The sequence below is a fragment of the Dromaius novaehollandiae genome, chromosome 1 (assembly GCF_036370855.1).
Source record: "Dromaius novaehollandiae isolate bDroNov1 chromosome 1, bDroNov1.hap1, whole genome shotgun sequence".
NCBI classification, from domain to species: Eukaryota; Metazoa; Chordata; class Aves; order Casuariiformes; family Dromaiidae; genus Dromaius; species Dromaius novaehollandiae.
In genome coordinates this window covers 132,163,848-132,182,577 of record NC_088098.1, presented here as the reverse complement: position 1 = coordinate 132,182,577, position 18,730 = coordinate 132,163,848, and the positions used below count along the sequence as shown (strand labels likewise).

General features: G+C 53.7%; 1 protein-coding gene and 1 long non-coding RNA gene across 4 annotated transcripts; both read left to right on the top strand.

Moving 5' to 3' along the window:
• The first annotated feature begins 7,708 nt into the window (after nt 1-7,708).
• Nucleotides 7,709-13,154, top strand: LOC135323778 (uncharacterized). 3 transcript variants are annotated; one of them, XM_064498363.1, is made up of 10 exons: nt 7,709-8,210; nt 9,243-9,314; nt 9,407-9,445; nt 9,646-9,705; nt 10,858-10,929; nt 11,374-11,445; nt 11,551-11,649; nt 12,171-12,248; nt 12,588-12,735; nt 12,946-13,154. In XM_064498363.1, the coding sequence occupies exons 1-10, from the start codon at nt 8,093-8,095 to the stop codon at nt 13,133-13,135; spliced, it is 948 nt and encodes a 315-aa protein (XP_064354433.1). In that variant the 5' UTR covers nt 7,709-8,092; the 3' UTR covers nt 13,136-13,154. The 3 variants fall into 3 exon arrangements, with proteins under 3 accessions (XP_064354433.1, XP_064354436.1, XP_064354443.1); XM_064498366.1 differs by lacking the exon at nt 9,646-9,705; XM_064498373.1 differs by lacking the exon at nt 12,588-12,735.
• Nucleotides 13,155-14,618: 1,464 nt separating this feature from the next.
• LOC135329637 (uncharacterized) lies at nt 14,619-16,076 on the top strand. The gene is made up of 4 exons (XR_010391184.1): nt 14,619-14,681; nt 14,774-15,088; nt 15,453-15,524; nt 16,027-16,076. It is a non-coding gene; the product is annotated as an uncharacterized LOC135329637 (long non-coding RNA).
• Nucleotides 16,077-18,730: the final 2,654 nt, after the last annotated feature.

Genomic DNA, 18,730 nt, shown 5'->3' with positions numbered 1-18,730 from the left:
CGGTGCGAGTCCTTGGCTGTTTTGGTCCTCTGTGTCTGGGTGTAATGCACAGCGCTTACGGCAGGGTTGGATGAGTGAGAGGGGCTGTCAGAGAGTTGCCCTCCCTCAAGGGCTGCCCTCGTTCCCATTATCAATGTAGTTTCCCAGCTCGGGCTGTCATTAAGGTTTCATTCATCCGAATGGGGGAGCGTGGATGAGACATGGCACGCAAATGGTTATCCGTGAACTCCCTGGGAGTGCTCCACTGAATCCTGGTGGATGTGGGGACTGAGAGGGGAAGGAGGTGCTGCAAAGGATGGCTGTGCAGCTCTGAGCAATGAGTTAGAGGAGTGCTAAAGTGAGACCAGAGGCTGCTGGGGGTTAGCGCAATGGTCTTCCGTGCACAGAAGCTGACCGTCTTTGAGTAGAGCAAAGTGAGAGGGGGCTGGTTGGGCAAGAGAGTGAAAAGGACTGTGACAGGAAGAACGGTACTGGCCTTAAAAATGGCACAAAGACCCACAGAAATGGCATTGCTCTCCTCCCAAACGTTCAAGCCATGAATAGCAGCGGTAAGGCCAAAAAGGGAATACAGCTGTATTTGGAGGAAAGCCCAGGCTCCTCTGTGCTCTCTTTCAAGGGGGCAAAAGTGGTCTCTTACCTTTCCCGAGGATGACAAGCAAACAGTTGCCACCTCAAAAAACATTTGTCACCCCTACTGCCAGCTTGCAGGAGAGGATAAGGAGTAAAGGCCCTCGTAGGATCCCATAGGAAGGCCATGGCAGGAAGGTGCTTCCCCAGCACCTGCAGTGTCGTGTGGGAAGCTCACGTGGCCCTGAGAAACCTGGTGAGGGAAGGGCGTAGGACAGGAAAGGCAAGCGGTGAGATTTGAGCATGTTTCTCAGGTGGCCCAGCAACCCTTTGCCTCTGGGATCAGAAGAAGCAGCTCCTCCTCCACCTTCCCTGCATGTTCATCAAGTGCTGCAGGATTTGCTCTGCACGCTGCACTAAGGGACAGGCATTCAAGCGGCAGCCTCTTCTCACGAGGCTCAGCCAAGTAAGGACTAGGGACACACCACTCCGGAGAGCGGCACTTCTCACAGGAAGATGTTCAGGCACTGGGTCTCAAAGCACAAGCCGCCCAAACCAAGGGAATCCTTCCCGTGCTGTTTGTGAGCTGGCAGGCAGAGGTGGTTGTGGTGGCTCCTCAGCACAAGGAGAGGCAAGGGGAGGAAGGAGCTCAGGGTTAGGACACTGCAGGAGGCCTCCAGAAACACAGAAGCCAAAGCCTAATTCTGCCACAGGCTCCTGGAGAGGTGGAGGAAACTCCCACCTCCTCAGCGGCTGGTTGAGAAATGCCCCCGATGCCACCACTTCTAAAGCAGAGGCTTTAACACAGGAACAGCAGAGGATCTGCTGAGCGGGGCAGTGGGTGCTGCGAACCCGGTGTCTAGCCCGTATGCCTTTGGAGGGGGCGTCATTTGGGGCTAGCTCTCCTCTGGTCTCAGCACTGAGCACCCGGCAGCAGTCAGGACCCAGGAGGCACCGGCCTGCAGCCCACCTTCCCCTTCAGCTCCAGCCAAGGGGCTGTGGGAGCTCTGCACAGGATGGAGCAAAGCTCAGCAGGTAGGGAGCGTGGGAAGACTCCCTTCAGCAGCTCGCTCCTGATCTCCGCTGAAACGCTCGTGTGGACGTATCCAAAGGGAGAGCACCCAGTGGCCTTCAGACATGACAGAGGCTGCCCAGGCAGGGACTGGCCAATAATTTAGAGGCCAGAAGCGGAGAAGCAGATCCGATGGTGCAAACGGCCTGACAGAAGTGCTGTGAAGTGCTGTGCGCATGCTGAGCAGGTGCTGAGTTGCCACTCTGATGCTCTGAAACCACTGTACCCTGACAAGGTGCAATGCAAAGAGCGATGTGAAAGGGCTGAAAGCAGCCCCAACAGCTCTAGGTCAAGCGCAGTATTAGTATCACTCAAAATGCCTTTGGCAGGATTTATTACTGTGGGCAACAGGTACCAGAGAAGGTAAAAGGCCTGCTCTGCTGGGGGCATTGTGCAGCGAGGTTCTGAAGAAGGTTATGATTCACAAGGCATCCCCAATTTCTCCTGCATGAAGGTCAAGAGGTGAGCTCTGGGGAGGGTTTTGGTTTCCAGTGGACCTGGGTTCAACTCCCAAAAGGCTGCTGTGGCACATATGGCTGTGCCCCCTCCACTCTTTCTTTCTGGCATGCTAAGAGGTGATTGCACTGGGGAATGGGAACTTTGGAATGAGAGGTACAGGACAACGGGAGAAGAAGGCCCCTCAAAGAAGGCACTCTGTGCACGACACCCCAACAGCTCTCCCATTGCCCCTTTCCGGGCCCTTCGAAACAAGCAGGAGGTCCTGAAAAAAAGGACTCTTTCTGCACGTCTTTAACAGCTATGACTTGCAAAGGCTAGGAAAACAAATGCAAAGCACTGGGAGTGTGTTTTTTTTCACCAGATTACACCAAAACATGCGCATTGCTTCCCCTGTGGGGAGAAGACGGACACTTGAATGAAGAGACTGTCCCCCTCTGGCAGGGGAGCAAGCACTTGGTCTCCTGTGGGGAGACTAAACAGCTGCCCGTAGCAGTCTCGCAGTAGTTCTCCTGTCCTGTGAACGAGCAGCTTTCCAGAGACGGGATGTGTAGCTCATCCATCCTCCATTCAGACACACCTAGCTCGACATGGTCACTAAACTCATTGCCTGTTGAGGACTACTGCCTACAGACTACTAAACAGAGCAGCAAAACATGAAGCCGCAGAAGTTACACCTACTCATCAGCCATTTAAAAGAAAAAAACAATTCTGAGGGGCAGCTGGCACAAGTGAGCAAGTATTGGCAGCTGTGTGCACATGCAGAGGATGGGTTCTTGACATGCTTTCCTCCTCCTGCTCGCCTCTTCCTCTTGGGATGCACTTACACCCCTTTGGCCCTACACAGAGACTAAAGGAGGAAGAGCGGCAGCGTCACATGATGCAAGAGACTCGCTGGGCCCAGGGAGGCCCCTGGCTAAACCACCATGTTCACACAAGCCAAGCATCGCCAGAGCGAGCCAAACACAAAGCCTCTGCTATTGCAGCTCTCAGTCCACTCAGCACCTGAGACTATTCGTGGCGTGTTAATGACTTTTACAGAGCCTTTACAAGGGCAAGTTGCAGGACTTGTTCTCACATTCTCCATAGGAAGACAGCAATCTGAGGGTAACCCAGCAGGTGAGTCTCACTCCAGCACCATACTTCCCACGGACAAGCAGTACGGATGCATAACACAGGACTGTTGAACTGAAATGGTTTTAGGCGGAGTTTGAGCGGCTGTTCTGAGAAAGCCCTGAGTCAGGTGCTGCAGAGACCAAGCTGGAGGGCGGGTGTGATGGGACTGGGGCATTCGTGTTTCTGTCTCTGCTGCTCACCTACAGAAGAGGGTTTCTCTGTTGCAGAAGGGTAGTGTCAAGATAACCATCAATGGCCTAATTCTCCGGTATGCAGATAGGCAACGTTCTGGAAGTAGGCAGATGTCTGGGGAGACGAAGTCTTCTCTCCGGACAGCTGCCAAAGTGACTGTGCCACTGTAGACGAGCACTGAGACTGCTACAGAAGCAATTCTGCGCTTTCATGCAAGGCAGCACATGTCTTTGCCCACACACTCCCCTTTCTCGGGGGCACACACCCAGAGAAGCCCACGCTGGCCTCCTTCGGCCAGCAAGAGCTACAAGGGCCTGGCCAGCATCCTAAACACCCGTGCTGTTGAACGTGCAGCCAAAACAGAAGGCGGTGAGCAACAGAGCTGTTATCTGCAAACAACTGCTCCACAGAAAAGCAGAAGAAATGCCTCCCGGCACGGGGAAATAGGAACACAGACCAAACTGCCTTCGAGGAAAAACCAAGTCCCTAGCAATGGGAGGTGGTTCCAGCTTGAAAACTCTGGGGCGAGGAAAATTAAATTGGTCACCTGCCCCCTCGTCTCAAAGGAGTCTGCAAGGGAGAACACCCAAAAAGACTGGCTTGGAGTCAGGGAAGTGCTCATGGGGACAGAGGAATGGCATTTCCCAGGAAGAGGAAGGAAACGGAGTCATGCCACGAAGTCCCACAGACCAGCCCTGTGGACCGGAGCACACTCCACAAGAGCCTCCTTCCCAGCCCCCTCCAGAGGCAGAGGCGTTCTTTGCCTCCTCAAGTCTAACAAAGCCCACAGCAAAGTACCTCGGAGCTGAAGAGCAGCCTTGGACTCTGCAAAGAAGGAGGCAACAAGCTCTGAGAAGAAAAAAACACTGTGCCAGCGCCTGCACGTCCAGGCTTTCTTCCAAAGCCACCTCCTTGCCTTTGGAAACTTCGGTCCTGCAGGAAGAGAAGCATTTGCACCTCGGGCATATAAAACTCGTGTCCAGGAGGACAATGCACGTCAGAGCCTGGGAACCGACAGAACCCCTCTGCGTGCTAGTTACGGCCAGGCTTGCACAACGGAGCCCTTCACGCTCCCGTGACGTCATTGTAGGAGTCGGGGGACACACAAGCCGAAACATGAGTAAAGACAGAAATGCCGTTTGCAGAAAGCTGCCTCCCTGCCTGTGCACGTTCTTCTGGGCCACCGACTCTTTCCTCGCAGACCTTTCCTGCCTCCCCTGCACCCAAGCTTTTGCAATTCGGAAATCAATCAATGGAAATGGAATCCATGGACTTGGAACAGAAGAGCTCGTGCTTAAGACACAGGGTCAGTGCTTCTGCTGGGAAACCCAGCGGGAGGCGGCTGGGCACACTCAGCTCTGCTGCTCCACCACAGCCCACGAATCCCAAACCTACCAGAAGACAGGAAAGATGGAGGAAACTCCCTGCCCTTCCCTTCTCTTTCCTGCCCTTCCCAAAGGTGATGTTGCCCTCATCACCAGGGCCGCCAACACTCACCCCTCTCTCAGAGAGACACGTCCAGGCCAATACCTTCTTGCCAAGACTACAAGCCACCACTTGACTAAACCACGACTGTCCCAGCTCTTCAAAGCACACACTGCTATGGAAAATTATGCTCGCCAGCCACCATAACAGAGTCCGACCCTAGGTTCCCGCTGAGAAGTTTGGAGCCAAATCAAAGCAAATTCAATAAAATGTAATGATGCACGGGCAGGAATTACAGGTTGAGCTGGCTGCCTCCCAAGAGGCACCCCGAACAAAGAAATCCCTGGGCAATTATACCTTCACAATCTAAGATCCCCACACCCCATGCAAAGCTTCAGACCAATCATCCTATTTGGCTCTGGGGGCTTCCTGTTCTTCACTGGGTCCCACTGCTGTCTCTAGGCAGCCTGGTTTTCCTTATCTTTACGGTGGCGGCTTCTGCTGATGGCCTTACCTTCCTCGTAAGCTTCCTTATCTTTCCACCTTGAACCGGTCCTGGGGCCCTTTCTTACTGGACTAGCTGAAAGTTCCTCACATTATCTGAGTGTGGCCTAAGGCTTCAGCAAATTTAGCTACTCATGCTAAGCAAGGTTTGCATAAGTTGTGCTAAGTGGTTACCTCTAGATGGTTCCAGTTCAATATTCTTTAACAGTCCTCCCTTTGTTTCTATTAAGCATCCCTGCTAATACTTTAGACAGAGTTCTCAAAGGCTTTCAAGGCATGCTATCACTTTCCATAATCTTATGTATAATATGATCGTAAGTAATAGGCATAACACGGTTAAACTTAACACAACTACTACTGGGCGCAACACGTGAGTATGAATCCCTGTTGCAGTTGGTGACCATCCCAGAAGAGTTTCCCACCCATGATGTTCCCTGTCCTGCTTCACCCTTTCCAAGATGTCCTGTATCTCTTCCGTATCATGATGAGCGGTGATTAGAGCTTTTTGTCCATTGTTTCAGATGCGTTCTAGCAGTTGACGCAGCTCATCATGTTGCAGTAGTTTCTCCACCAATGTAAGATTCATTCCGATGGGGGTAGGCAGTCAGTCTTGACTCAATGTGTAATTAGACTGTAATAATGGATAAGACATACCAGGAGCTGAACAACTAGAGTCGCATCGCATAATCTTGGTAAAGTTACCAGCACAAATATTTGAGCGATTACTTGTATTTACAGCAATGTCCTCTACGAATATAAGACTACAAAGGGTTCTCATACATACACAGCCTTTCCGAATATATACAAGTACAGTTTAACTTTAACAGCAAAATTGGAACATAGTAGGACAGTATATGGCCGTTCCCATTTAGGTTTTAACTTGGATTTTCCTAAAAATACTTTAACTAAAACTTCAGCCCCAGGCTGTATACCAGGCACTTGTATTTCAGGTGGTGTGGATTGATAGCACTGAGCATATTTTTTAAGCTTTTCAAACCTTTTTTGCATACTTAGAACACACTGGCTTTGTCATTCATCTCCGTCTAACAGGCTGCTCTTAGCTGGAATCGAAGTCCCTCGTATAGCTAAAGGTCTCCCAAAGAGAATTTCGGCTGGTGGTAGTCCTACGGGTTGTTGTGGCGCATTTTGTATGTCCCACAGAGCTAAGTTTAGGGCTTCTGGCCATTTTAGGCCAGTGTGTGGGCATACCTTTGTGATTTTATCTTGTAATGTCCTGTTCATTCTTTTGACCTCCCTCCCGAGGTACAGTTCCTCACAGACATGCAGCTATGGCAGAGAAGTCAAGCCTGAGCCAGCACACATGCTCAGAGATACTACGATCTTCTCAGCTGGCCACGCCAGAATCACAGGCGACAGTTCTTCCTCCAGCCACACTGCATCCAGGAGCTCCTGAAATCCACAGGTGGCCTGGTGACCCTCTTCAACATAAAGAGGGGAGGCTGGCAAGACACACAAGCCATGCTCACAGAGTCCAGCCGCCGGGGCCAGGATATACGTGAGGGCGTCAGCACCTCCTCCTTGCTGAGAGAGAGCACCCAAAGCCCCCAGGAGCGCTGTCCAAAACATGGATTCGTTGCCTGTTGTGCAATAAGCCAATAATTACACACTCGGGAGAGACACTGGCTTATTTAGTTCAGCATTGCGCAAGCCTGGGTGCTCGGTGGTTTCCCACAAATCAAGCACACCCCCCCACCTTTTCAAGTAGCATTTATACAAACACATTGCAAGGTTTGCAACTTTCCCTTTTACACTGATTGGGTAGTGATTTACAGACAACTATAAGACTGCTTACACACCATTTTACTACTACGCATGCTCAGGGCAGGGGTCTTCACCCGGGCATGGGGCTTTTTGACCAGTGGGCGGGATTTTTTGCATTACATGGAGGACAGGTCAGTTAGGGATACATGAGCTCTTTTGCCAAACTGGCAACACACAGCTAGAAATAAACCATTTTGATGTAACGTTTCTTTAGGGCTTTAGCAGTTCTAGGATGTCCCAAGGCCCAAGGAGGCCTGAAATGTTGGTCCCAAAGCAAAGGGGACAGAGGCAGTGGTGCCAGCAAGGAAGCGGGAGGCGGAATCCCAGCTGGACGGGGGAGGAGAGCTGGGGCACAGGCTTGGCACTGGAGCCCCCCCGCCTGTCAGCAGCTGCCCCTGGGCCAGCTCCGGAAGTGCACAGCTGGCGCTAGCGCTGGCGCTGGAGCAGAGCGGCGGCAGCGGGGGCGGGAAGGAGAGCAGCGAGCGAGGCCGGAGCAGGCGCTGGCGCGGAGCTGCCGAGCAGCGAGGCGAGCGCAGGGGCGCGAGCGTGTGGGCAGAGAGCCGGGCTGCCCCCGAGGGGCTCCTCGAGGGCGGCAGCAGCACCCCCGGCCGCCAGCATGCCCGGGCTGCCCGCACAGGGCGGCGCCGGCGCCGGCGCCGGCGCGCGGAGGGAGCGCGGGCCGCCGCGGAGGCGCGCGGAGGGCGCCCCTGAGCTCACAGAGGGGCCCCGCGGTGCATTGTGCTGCGTTGTGCTGCGCGGTGTTGCGTTGTGCTGCGGGGCAGTGCGCTGCTTTGCGCTGCGGTGCGGTGCTTTCCGCTGCGGTGCAGTGCAGTGCGGTGCAGTGCGGTGCGGTGCTTTCCGCTGCGGTGCGGTGCTTTCCGCTGCGGTGCGTTGTGCCGCGCCGCGCCCCGCAGACGCCGCTCCGCGCGCGCGTTGCTCGAGGGCGCCGGCGGGGGGCGGCTGCTGGCGACGGGCAGCATGGTGCGAGCGCGGGGGGCGTCCGGCCCCGGGCGTCGCCTGCTGCTGCTGCTCGGCCTCCTGGCGGCCCTGCGTGCCCGGGACAGCCGGGCTGCTCCGCGGGCAGCGCCGGGCCCAGGTAGGGCGGGCGGGCGGCGACGGAGGCAGCGCCGCCCCCGCACGGCGCGGCGCGGCGCGGCGCGGCGCGGCAGCCTGGGGGCCGCGGGGCCGGCCGGCGAGCGGCCGGGGCGGCCGGGGGCGGCGGGAGGCGGCGGCGGGGGCCGGGAGCGGCTCGGCGAGGCTCGTGGGGCCGCGGGGAGGGGGGTGCGCTGGGGGGCGCCGGGGGCGAGAGCTGTGCCTGGAGCAGCACCTGGCGCTGGGTGACGGGAGCTGTCGTCCCCGCGGGGGGTTGCAGCGGTGCCCGGCGGCGATGGCGATGCCGGTGCTTGGCCGGATGCGGGACCGAAGGCTTGGGAAGATGCTGGAGGTGAGTCCTCAGGGGACCGTCCCTTCCCTGGCAAGACAAGAAGCATGCCTTTCCTGGCGCCGCTTTGGCCTTTCGCTGGCCGGGGAGCTCTTGTGCCCGCGCAGTGTAAACGATCCTTCGTGTCCTGCGGTGCTGAGGGTTCCCCCTTTGCAGAGTGCTGTGCGTTAGAGAGCTCCCTGGAAGGAGGTGCCGAGGGCCCGCGTGTTTGTCCTGGGGGTGCTTGGGGGCTGTCGTATGGCGCCTGGATGCAGGATTTGGAGAGCTGCCAGATCCCAGCCGACAGGTTCCCCCCGGCTCCTCTGCACTTGTGAGGCTCTCGACCCTCATGTGTGACCTGGGGAAGGCTTCCGAGATCTGTGCTGGGTGCTTTGGCTTGCAAAGCACTGTTGCTGAGTCCCCCTGAGCCTGTGCTGCTTCCAGTGCCTGCTGCAAAGCCAGGGGGCACGGTGGGGTTGAGCCTAGAGCTTGTGTGAACTCCAGGGCACCCTTTCCCCCAGCAGCTCCGTGCCTGCTTAGATTTATGCCCATAGGGTGCCACTGCAGACACCCGCTAAGCGTTTGCAAGGTGCCCATGAGCGGAAGTACGGTGTGATTATATGTTCCCCACCACTCACCACCCTTCAAATCAGAAGTCATCTATGGAAATACATCATGAGAACTCCTCCCATCTGTGTTTGGTTACAGATGTGGCTGTATTTGATGATTATCCAGCCGCTCAGCTGCATCGTCTTGTTGAGCCTCTGGGTCTTCCCAGGGGTACGTAGTCAGTTTTTACGTCCCAGAAAGAATAAGAACTTTCTTTGTACTATTTTGTTCCTGTGAACTTGTACTTCATCCTTCTTCTCCAGGTCGTCCACGTGCTTTAGAGCCGCGAGGGGTCCCCAGGGGTAAGTTGTGAGCATTTCTTTCCTTTGAGAGCTGCCAGGTGCTGGGCAGAAGGTCATCTCTGCCCTCCACAGCTTTGAGACTCCCGACCTACATATATGTCCCATCGTGGCCCCCCTTCCATTCGCTACCATTGCTTTGTGAAGAAGTTGTAACGGGAAGAAGAATGTAATGGGAGCCATTCTCATGTGTTTGGGTACAGATGTGGCCGTGGGTGATGGAGATTTCTCTTCTTCTCTGGACCCTGGATTTGAACCTGGAGGTGAGTAGTCAGCAGATACTCAGTTGAAGAGAGAAGTATGTCTTTTCCGCCTCTGTAGTGCAGTCCGGAGGAAGCCAAGGTCTGCAGCACACATGTGCTGACCAAAGGGCAGCAGAACAACTAGGGGTAGTGCTGGTTCAGTCCTCCACCGGCCAGTGGGCTCCTGTGCGTGAGCAATGTAAACGATCCTTGTTGTCCTCCAGTCCTGAAGGTTGCCTGTTCGTAGAGTTCTGGTTTCCTTTGTTATGGAAGTTAGGCTTGTCGGCCACCATAACAGGGCTCGACCCTAGGTTCCCGCAGGTAAAGTTCAGAGCCAATCAAAATCAAAGCAAATTAAATAATTAAATTTTAATCACGTGCGTGCCGTAATTACAGCTCGAGCTGGGTGCCTCCAAAGAGGGACCCTAACAAAAACAAATCCTGGGCAATTATAGGTTTTTCAACTTAAATTTCCCACCCCTCACACAGTAGTTAGACCAATAGTAATTTTTAGGTCTGGGGTCTCCTGCTCCTCATTGGATCTCATCGTTGTTCCTAGGTAAGCTGTTTTTCTCCTTACCTTTGTTTTTTGCGGTCTCTGATGACGGTTGTACCTTTGTTGGGTCTTGCGGTTGTCTCCCAAGGTCTTATTTTTCAATGTTTTGACGTCTTCCCTTTCGGAGTGGGTGACACAGGAACGCAGACTGTGTGTGGCTTCCTTATCTTCCCAGCCTGAATGAGCTCTGAGGCACTATTTTTTACTAAACTAGGTAAAGGTTCATTACTTTATCCAAGTGTGGCCTAAGGCTTCAGCAAATTTAGCTACTCATGCTAAGCAAGTTTTATATAAGTTGTGCTAAGCAGCTATCTCTAGACAGTTTCAATTCACTATTCTTTAACACCTTGGTGTACGTTAGAGACCTCCTCGGAAGAAAGCACCGTGGGGCTGTGTGTTTGTCGTGGGGGTGCTTGGGGGGCGCTGGGTAGCGCCTTGACAGAGCATTTGGAGAGGCAGCAGGGCCCAGGCAACAAGCGCCCCTGGCCCTCCTGCAGCTGGGAGACTCTTGGACTGCACGTGTGTCCCGCATTCCCCTTCCATTCACAGCAAGTCACTTCTGCAGAAGTATGTTGCACGACGTAATGAAAACTTGTCTTGTCTGTGTTTGCTTACAGGTGTTCCTGCAGGCGGTGGCCTTCTAGGTTCCCAGCTGGATCCCACTTCTGAGCCTCAGGGGCATGCCAGGAGTAAGTGGTGGAGATGTATTCACTTCCTGGGAGGAGCCTTTGGTTTCGGAGTTGTATTCACGGGCCGTGTAGCTTCAGTCCTTGGCCGAGGCTCATGCCTGCAAAAGAGCAGAGTGGGCTTTGGGAGGGCTTCAGAGATCTGCGCTTTGCCTGGCTCCTCCAGCCTTGTGCTTTTCCAGTGCCTACAGCAAAGCCAGCAGGCTTGCTGGGGTTGAGCTTAGGGCTCAGGTGAACTCCAGGGCATCCTTTCCCAGCATGCTTGCATTTGTAGGCACGTGGTACCTGTGCAGGCACCCGATGAGTGTTTGCCAAAGACTCAGGAGCGGAAGGGCAAGACGAGTGCCTTGCTGTAATGAGACGTTCCATGCTCATTCGCTACCATTCAAATCCGAAGCAGCATACAGAAATAGGTAATGAGAGCTCTGCTCATCTCTTTGGTTACAGATGTGGCCGCAGGAGATGGCTATGCAGCTTCTCATCTGGATGCCCATGTAGAATCTCTGGGGAATCGTACAGGTGAGTCGTGACTATTTGCCTACTCTTTTGGGTTATTTGAAAGAAGGAGCATTTACTTGTGCGTATCTTGTTCGTGTGCAGTTTAACTTAATACTTTCTGTTTAGGTCCTCGGCAGAGGAAGTATAAGGCCCAGAGAGGAAAGTCCTCTGAGAAGTATTCTAAACTCCTGCAGGAAATCTTGAAGGAGTTGCAGAGAGCAGCTGGTGGGTAGATTTCACTCTGTGTTAAGGGTAATCATTGTAAACTTGAGGTTTTGGAAACAGCTATGGATGAGCTGTGCCTTACGCAGGAGAAAGGGATTGATCAGAGCCTCGCCGCAGTGACACACCACGTCACACCTTGCAGGCATTGGCAAGCCGCAGAGCTTGTCGAGGGTCTCTTCTACAAGCGTGTTCTTCACTGCGTTTGTTAATGTTGAGGTACTAGAGTATGGGAGGTGTTCTAAAGCAAGGCAGGAGCGGCTTTCTGAAGATGACTTTTGTCTCTGGTCTGTGGAGATGCTTGCAATTAGTCTCTGGGGAATCCCGGAGGTGAGGTGTGACTATTGGTTTACTGTGAGAGCCGCCGTGTCCCTAGCCAAAGGTCAGGTAGGCCCCTCGGCCACTGTGCAACTCTAGGCCTACCCAGGGCATAGCAACATCCCTTTCAGTGCACTAGAGTTCCTTTACGAACAGGTGCATTGCCCCAGGTATTTTACCGTCTTCTCCTCCGTGTGTAATTACAGATGTCCCTCAAGTCAGTGAAGCTTCTGCAGCTTCTCAGGGGCTGAAGCCTCTGCTTGAGCCTCAGGGAGATCGCAGGGGTAAGTAATCTGTCTTCCTTTCCTTTTGATTTTTCTATTAGTATTTTCTCCTTTTCCCTCTTTTATTGCCCTCCTGGGGAATGCAAGGTGCCCAGCACACATGCCCTCCCTGAAGCCCAGGGGCACAGGTAGGGGTAGCGCTGGTTCAGGCTTTCACTGGCCAGTGGGCTCTTGCCCCTGAGAAGTGTCAATGAGCTTTCTTGTCCGCCGCTGCCAAGAGACCAGAATCAGCGATAGCAACACCACAGCATGTAAAATTGCCTGGAAATCCCAGCCACCCAGTGAGATTATCAGTCCTGCAGAACCCAGGCATGTATGGGATTGTCTCCTTTCCTGCAGGCCTTGCTGGTGACAAAGATGCCGAGGCTGCAGCTCATAAAGGCCGACGAAAGCAGCGTTTGGTCCTGAGCACTGCAGTCTCGGGCTCCATACTGTTTGCCGTAGTACTGACATGTGTAGTTACTTTCCGGCTGAGGAAGAGAAAACAGTGAGTTGTTCTTTTCCGACATTCTTTAGTACATGGCTGCTCTTAGCAGCGAAGCATGTGTAGTGATAGTATGGTGGAGTGCCTGGTGAGCTGTTGAGAGGACTCTGTTGAGAGGACTCTGTTGAGACGTCTGCTGTTAGCTTTCTTAGGTGGACTCTTCCTTCCTGGCAGTGAGTACTCTTTTCCTGAAAGCCATTCTCGTTGTTGCAGGGAAGCTAATCCTGCCGCTGCCTCCAACAGAGAGGAGTCAAGTACAGAGGAAGGCAGAGCAAAACCAGGGAGCAGAACAGAAAAGGATGAACTTGCCGTAGAAAATGAAAATCTCAACAGCAGCTCCAGGCGACTTCTGGTGCCTATCCCGAACAGAATAAAAAACCTGTGCCCATTCCGAAGAGAATAAAAAACCTGTTGGGCTAGAATGGTGCGAGTCCTTGGCTGTTTGGTCCTTTGTGTCTGGGTGTAATGCACAGCACTTACAGCAGGGTTGGATGAGGGAGAGGGGCTGTCAGAGAGTTGCCCTGCATCAAGGGCTGCCCTCGGTCCCCTCATCACTGTAGTTTCCCAGCTCGGGCTGTCCTTAAGGATTCATTCATCCGAATGGGGGAGCATGGAGGAGCCTTGGAGTGCAAGTGAACTCACTGGGAGTGCCCCGCTGAATCCTGGTGGATTTGGGGACTGAGAGGGGAAGGAGGCGCTACAAAGGATGGCCATGCAGCTCTGAGCAATGGGTTAGAGGAGTGCTAAAGTGAGATGAGAGGCTGCTGGGGGTTAGTGCAATGGTCTTCTGTGCGCAGAAGCTGACCGTCTTCAAGTAGAGCAAAGTGAGAGGGGGCTGTTCGGGCAAGAGAGTAAAAAGGACTGTGATAGGAAGAACGGTACTGGCCTTAGAAATGGCACAAAAGGTAACCAAAAGAAATGGCATTGCTCTGCTCCCAAACACTGAAGCCGTGAATATTGGCGGTAAGGCAGAAAAGGGAATACAGCTGTATTTGGAGGAAAGCCCAGGCTCCTCTGTGCTCTCTGTTAAGGGGGCAAAAGTGGACTCCTAGCTTTCCAGAGGACCACAGGCAAACAGTTGCCGCCTCAAAAAACATTTGTCACCCCTACTGCCAGCTTGCAGGAGAGGATAAGGAGTAAAGGCCCTCGTAGGATCCCATAGGAAGGCCACGGCAAGGTGCAGCCCCAGCACCTGCAGTGTCCCTGGGGAAGCTCACGTGGCCCTGAGAAACCTGGTGAGGGAAGGGCGTAGGACAGGAAAGGCAAGCGGTGAGATTTGAGCATGTTTCTCAGGTGGCCCAGCAACCCTTTGCCTCTGGGATCAGAAGAACCAGCTCTTCCTGTAGGCAGTGGTCTTCCAGCTTCTCAGTTGAATCTGCTTTTTGAGCATCAGGGGGATGCCAGGGGTAAGTGGTCAAGATCAATTCACTTTATGGAAGGAGCCTTTGCTTTTTGGTATTTTGTTCATGTGACGTTGGACTGAATAAGTCCTGGGCCAATTCTTAGACACACAAAAGAGCAGAGGGGAAGCTGGGAAGGCTTCCGAGATCTGCGCTGGGAGCTTTGGTGCGCGGAGTGCTGTTGGCGAGCTGCTCTGATGCTGTGCTGCTTCCAGTGCCTGCTGCAAAGCCAGGGGGCACGGTGGGGTTGAGCCCCAGAGCTTGTGTGAACTCCAGGGCATCCCTTCCCCCAGCAGCTCCATGCCTGCTTAGATTTATGCCCATATGGTGGCACTGCAGGCACCCGCTAAGTGTTTGCAAGATGCGCATGAGTGGAAGCGTGGTGAAATTATATGTTCCCTGTCATTCACCACCATTCGAATCAGAAGAGTGTGGAAATACGTACCGAGAACTGTTCCCACGTGTGTTTGGTTACAGACGAGGCTGTGGTTAATGGTTATCCCGGTTCTCGCCTGGATCCCGTTGCTGAGGCTCGGGGTCTTCCCAGGGGTACGTAGTCACCTTTTCCTTACCTGCAAGAATAAGAACGTCCTTTGTAGTATGTAGTTCATGTGCAATTGTACATCATGCTTCCTCTTCAGGTGGTCCAAGAGTTGTTGAACCTCGCAGGGGTGCCAGGGGTAAGTTGTGAGCGTTCCTTTACTTTGAGAGCTGCCAAGTGCCAGGCAAAAGGTGACGCCTGCCCCTCCACAGCTCTGAGACTCTCGACCTGCTAATAGGTCCCATGTCACTGCCTGGCCCCCCTTCCATTCAGTGCAACTGCTGCGTGGAGCAATCTGTACCAGCTTGTAAGGAAACCTTGTCACCAATGCGTTCGGTTTGTGCTCTGCCTATAGGCGATGGTTACCAAACTTTTCAGCGGTATCCAGTTCTCATGCCTCAGGAGGATCCCCGGGGTAAGTAGTCAAGCTTTATTCACTTCACAGAATAAGCTTTTACCTTTGAAAATGTTCTTCATATGGCACAGACCTGAGTAAGTCCTTGGCTGCTGCTCAGACACTCCCAATAGTAGAGTGGGACTTGGGTGGCCTTCAGCTATCTGCCGCGGTGTGCTTTTCCTTGGGAAGGCTTTGTGCTGCTCGCAGTGCCTACTGCAAAGGCCACAGGCTTGTTGGGGTGGAGTTACAGCTTGCGTGAACTCCAGGGCATCCTTTCCCCCAGCAGCTCTGTGCAGGCTTCAGTTTGTACCCATAAAAATCTGCAGAAGTATATGGCAACATATAGATAACGGGAACTGTTCCCATGTGTGTTTGGTTGAAGCTGTGGCCGTAGGGAGTGGAGATCCCTCTTCTGCTCTGGAGCCTGGCCTGGAGACTCCGAGACATCATGGAGGTGAGCAGTCAGCAGATACTCGGTTGAAAAAATAAGCATTTCTTTTCTCACTTTGTTGTGCCCTCTGGACAATGCCAAGGTCCGCAACAGCCGTGCCCTGCTGGCAGGCTAGAGAAACAGTTAGGGGTAGCGCTGGTTCAGTCTTGCACTGGCCAGTGGGCTTCTGTGCATGAGGAATGTAAATGATCCTTGTTGTCCTCCAGTCCTGAAGGTTGCCTGTTCGTAGAGTTCTGGCTTCCTTGGTGTATGTTAGAGACCTCCCCAGAAGAAAGCACCAAGGGGCTGTGTGTTTGTCCTGGGGTGCTTGCGGGGTGTTGGATAGTGTGTTGACGGAGGATTTGGAGAGGTGCCAGGTCCCAGGCAGCAAGTCTCCCTGGCCCTCCTGCAGCTGGGAGACTCTCAACCTGCGTGTGTCCCCCCATTGCCCTTCCAGTCACTGCAATTCACTTCTGCAGAAGAGTGTGGCAACCTGTAATGAAAACTTGTCTGTGTTTGCTTACAGGTGTTCCTGTAGGCAGTGGCCTCCCAGCTTCTCATCCGGATGCCACTGTTATGCCTCAGGGGCGTGCCAGGGGTAAGTGGTCAGGACTGATTCCCTTCCAGGAATGAGCAGGATTTTTCACTATTTGATTCATGGGCCATGTAGCTTAAGTCCTTGGCTGGTGCTCCTAGAGGCAAAAGAGCCAAGAGGGATTTGGGAGGGCTTCAGAGATGTGTCCCAGGGTGCTTTGTGTGGCCAAGTGGTGTTTGCTAGCTGCTGCAACCTTGTGCTTCTTCCAGTGCCTGCAGCAAAGGCAGCAGGCTTGTTGGGGTTGAGTTTAGAGCTTGTGTGAAGTCCAGGGTGTCCTTTCCCCAAGCAGCTCCCTGCATGCTTCCATTGGTACGCAGATGGTGCCTGTGCAGGCGCCCGGTAAGCGTTTGCAAAATGCCCAGGAGTGGAAGGGCGAGACAAGTGCCTTGGTGTAATTAGAGGCTCACGAGCCCACGCTCATTCGCTGCCATTCCAATCTGAAGAAGCCTACGGAAAGTACTAGGGCATTGGAAGTGTTCTACAACAAGGCGGGAGCGGCTTTCTGAAGATGACTTTTGTCTCTGGTGTGTGGAGATGATATGCACATCTCTGACATGCTAATTAAATAAACCTTTGTGGATCCTGTGAGATAGCCTCACTTCCCACACCCCGCAGCTCCCAGGGATTTTGGAGCTTTGCCGTGTGGTGACTGAGGCGGTTTTAACCCCACTGAGCACATGTTAGCAAACATGACTCTTAATCAACTCGATCTCCTGCTGTGTCTGCATCTCAGAACTTGCAGGGAGTCCCTAGAGGCCCTAGGCACAAAAGGTGCACCGAGTGGGATCCCTGCTGTGAAAGGAGGCCCAAAGCGATGCCCTGATTCAGGGGTCGGGCAGGAGGGAAGCTTGTCTGTCCTTCTGCATGCTGTGTGCCTGAGCAGTGCTGAGGCTTTCCCTCTCTCTGATTCTTCATAGTGCTTCCAAGCGTGTCACAGCCTGGAGAAGCTCCCCACGGCAGGAAATACGCCTTTTTTCCAACACACCAAGGTACTGAGCAGTCTTGCAGGGATGCCTAAGTGAGAGAGGAGTCCTGGAAATGTGGAGCATGCGAGTTGTGTTTGGAAGAGCAGAGGGCAGAGGAAGGGGAGGTGGTGCCTGTGTGAGAGAAAAAGCAAAGGGAGAGAGCCAGGTTCAGGTGTCTCCTTGGCCGCAGGCAGACGCAGAGGAGCCCGTTCTGCCTGCTGGGCTGGGGAGTGCCGCCAGCACAGTTAGGGGTGGTGCTGGTTCAGACTTTCACCGGCCAGTGGGTTCTTGCCCATGAGACGTTTCAGTGAACTTTCTTGTCTGCCGCTGCCAAGAGACCAGAATCAGCGATAGTAACACCACAGCATGTAAAATTGCCTGGGAATCCCAACCACACAGTGAGATTATCAGTCCTGCAGAAGCCAGGCATGTATGGGATTGTCTCCTTTCCTCCAGGCCTTGCTGGTGACAAAGATGCCGAGGCTGCAGCTCATAAAGGCCGACGAAAGCAGTGTTTGGTCTTCACTGCAGCAGTCTCGGATTCGTTGCTGCTTGGGGTACTGCTGACCTGTAAAGTCATTTCCCTGCTGAGGAAGAGAAAACAGTGAGTTGTTCTTTTCCGACGTTCTTTAGTACATGGCCGCTCTTAGCAACGAAGCATGTGTAGGGATAGTATGGTGGAGTGCCTGGTGAGCTGTTGAGAGGACTCTGTTGAGACGTCTGCTGTTAGCTTTCTTAGGTGGACTCTTCCTTCCTGGCAGTGAGTACTCTTTTCCTGAAAGCCATTCTCGTTGCTGCAGAGAAGCGGTACCAGCTAATCCTGCCGCTGCCTCTGACAGACAAGAGCCCAGTATGGAGGAAGGAAGAGCAAAGCTAGAAAGCAAAAGAAAAAAGGATGAGTTTACTATAGGAAATGAAAATCTCAACAGCAGCTCCAGGCGACTTCCGGTGCCTATCCCGAACAGAATAAAAAACCTGTGCCCATTCCGAAGAGAATAAAAAACCTGTTGGGCTAGAATGGTGCGAGTCCTTGGCTGTTTGGTCCTTTGTGTCTGGGTGTAATGCACAGCGCTTACGGCAGGGTTGGATGAGGGAGAGGGGCTGTCAGAGAGTTGCCCTGCATCAAGGGCTGCCCTCGGTCCCCTCATCACTGTAGTTTCCCAGCTCGGGCTGTCCTTAAGGATTCATTCATCCGAATGGGGGAGCGTGGAGGAGCCTTGGAGTGCAAGTGAACTCACTGGGAGTGCCCCGCTGAATCCTGGTGGATTTGGGGATCGAGAGGGGAAGGAGGCGCTGCGAAGGACGGCCGTGCAGCTCTGAGTTATGAGTGAGTTAGAGGAGTGCTAAAGTGAGACCAGAGGCTGCTGGGTGTTAGCACAGTGGTCTTCTGTGCACAGAAGCTGAACGTCTCCAAGTGGAGGAAAGTGAGAGGGGGCTGGTTGGGAAAGAGAGGAAGGCCATGGGAGGAAGGTGCAGCCCCAGCACCTGCAGTGTCCCTGGGGAAGCTCACGTGGCCCTGAGAATCCTGGTGAGGGAAGGGCATAGGACAGGAAAGGCAAGCGGTGAGATTTGAGCATGTTTCTCAGGTGGCCCAGCAACCCTTTGCCTCTGGGATCAGAAGAACCAGCTCCTCCCTCTTCCCTGCATGTTCATCAAGTGCTGCAGGATTT

Bases quoted from the DNA above. Each gene is read 5' to 3' on its own strand.
- LOC135323778 (XM_064498363.1), top strand. From the start codon at position 8,093: ATGGTGCGAGCGCGGGGGGCGTCCGGCCCCGGGCGTCGCCTGCTGCTG. The intron at 9,315-9,406 runs GTACGTAGTCAG...CTTCTTCTCCAG, and splicing joins GCCTCTGGGTCTTCCCAGGG to GTCGTCCACGTGCTTTAGAG. The intron at 10,930-11,373 runs GTAAGTGGTGGA...CTTTGGTTACAG, and splicing joins GCCTCAGGGGCATGCCAGGA to ATGTGGCCGCAGGAGATGGC.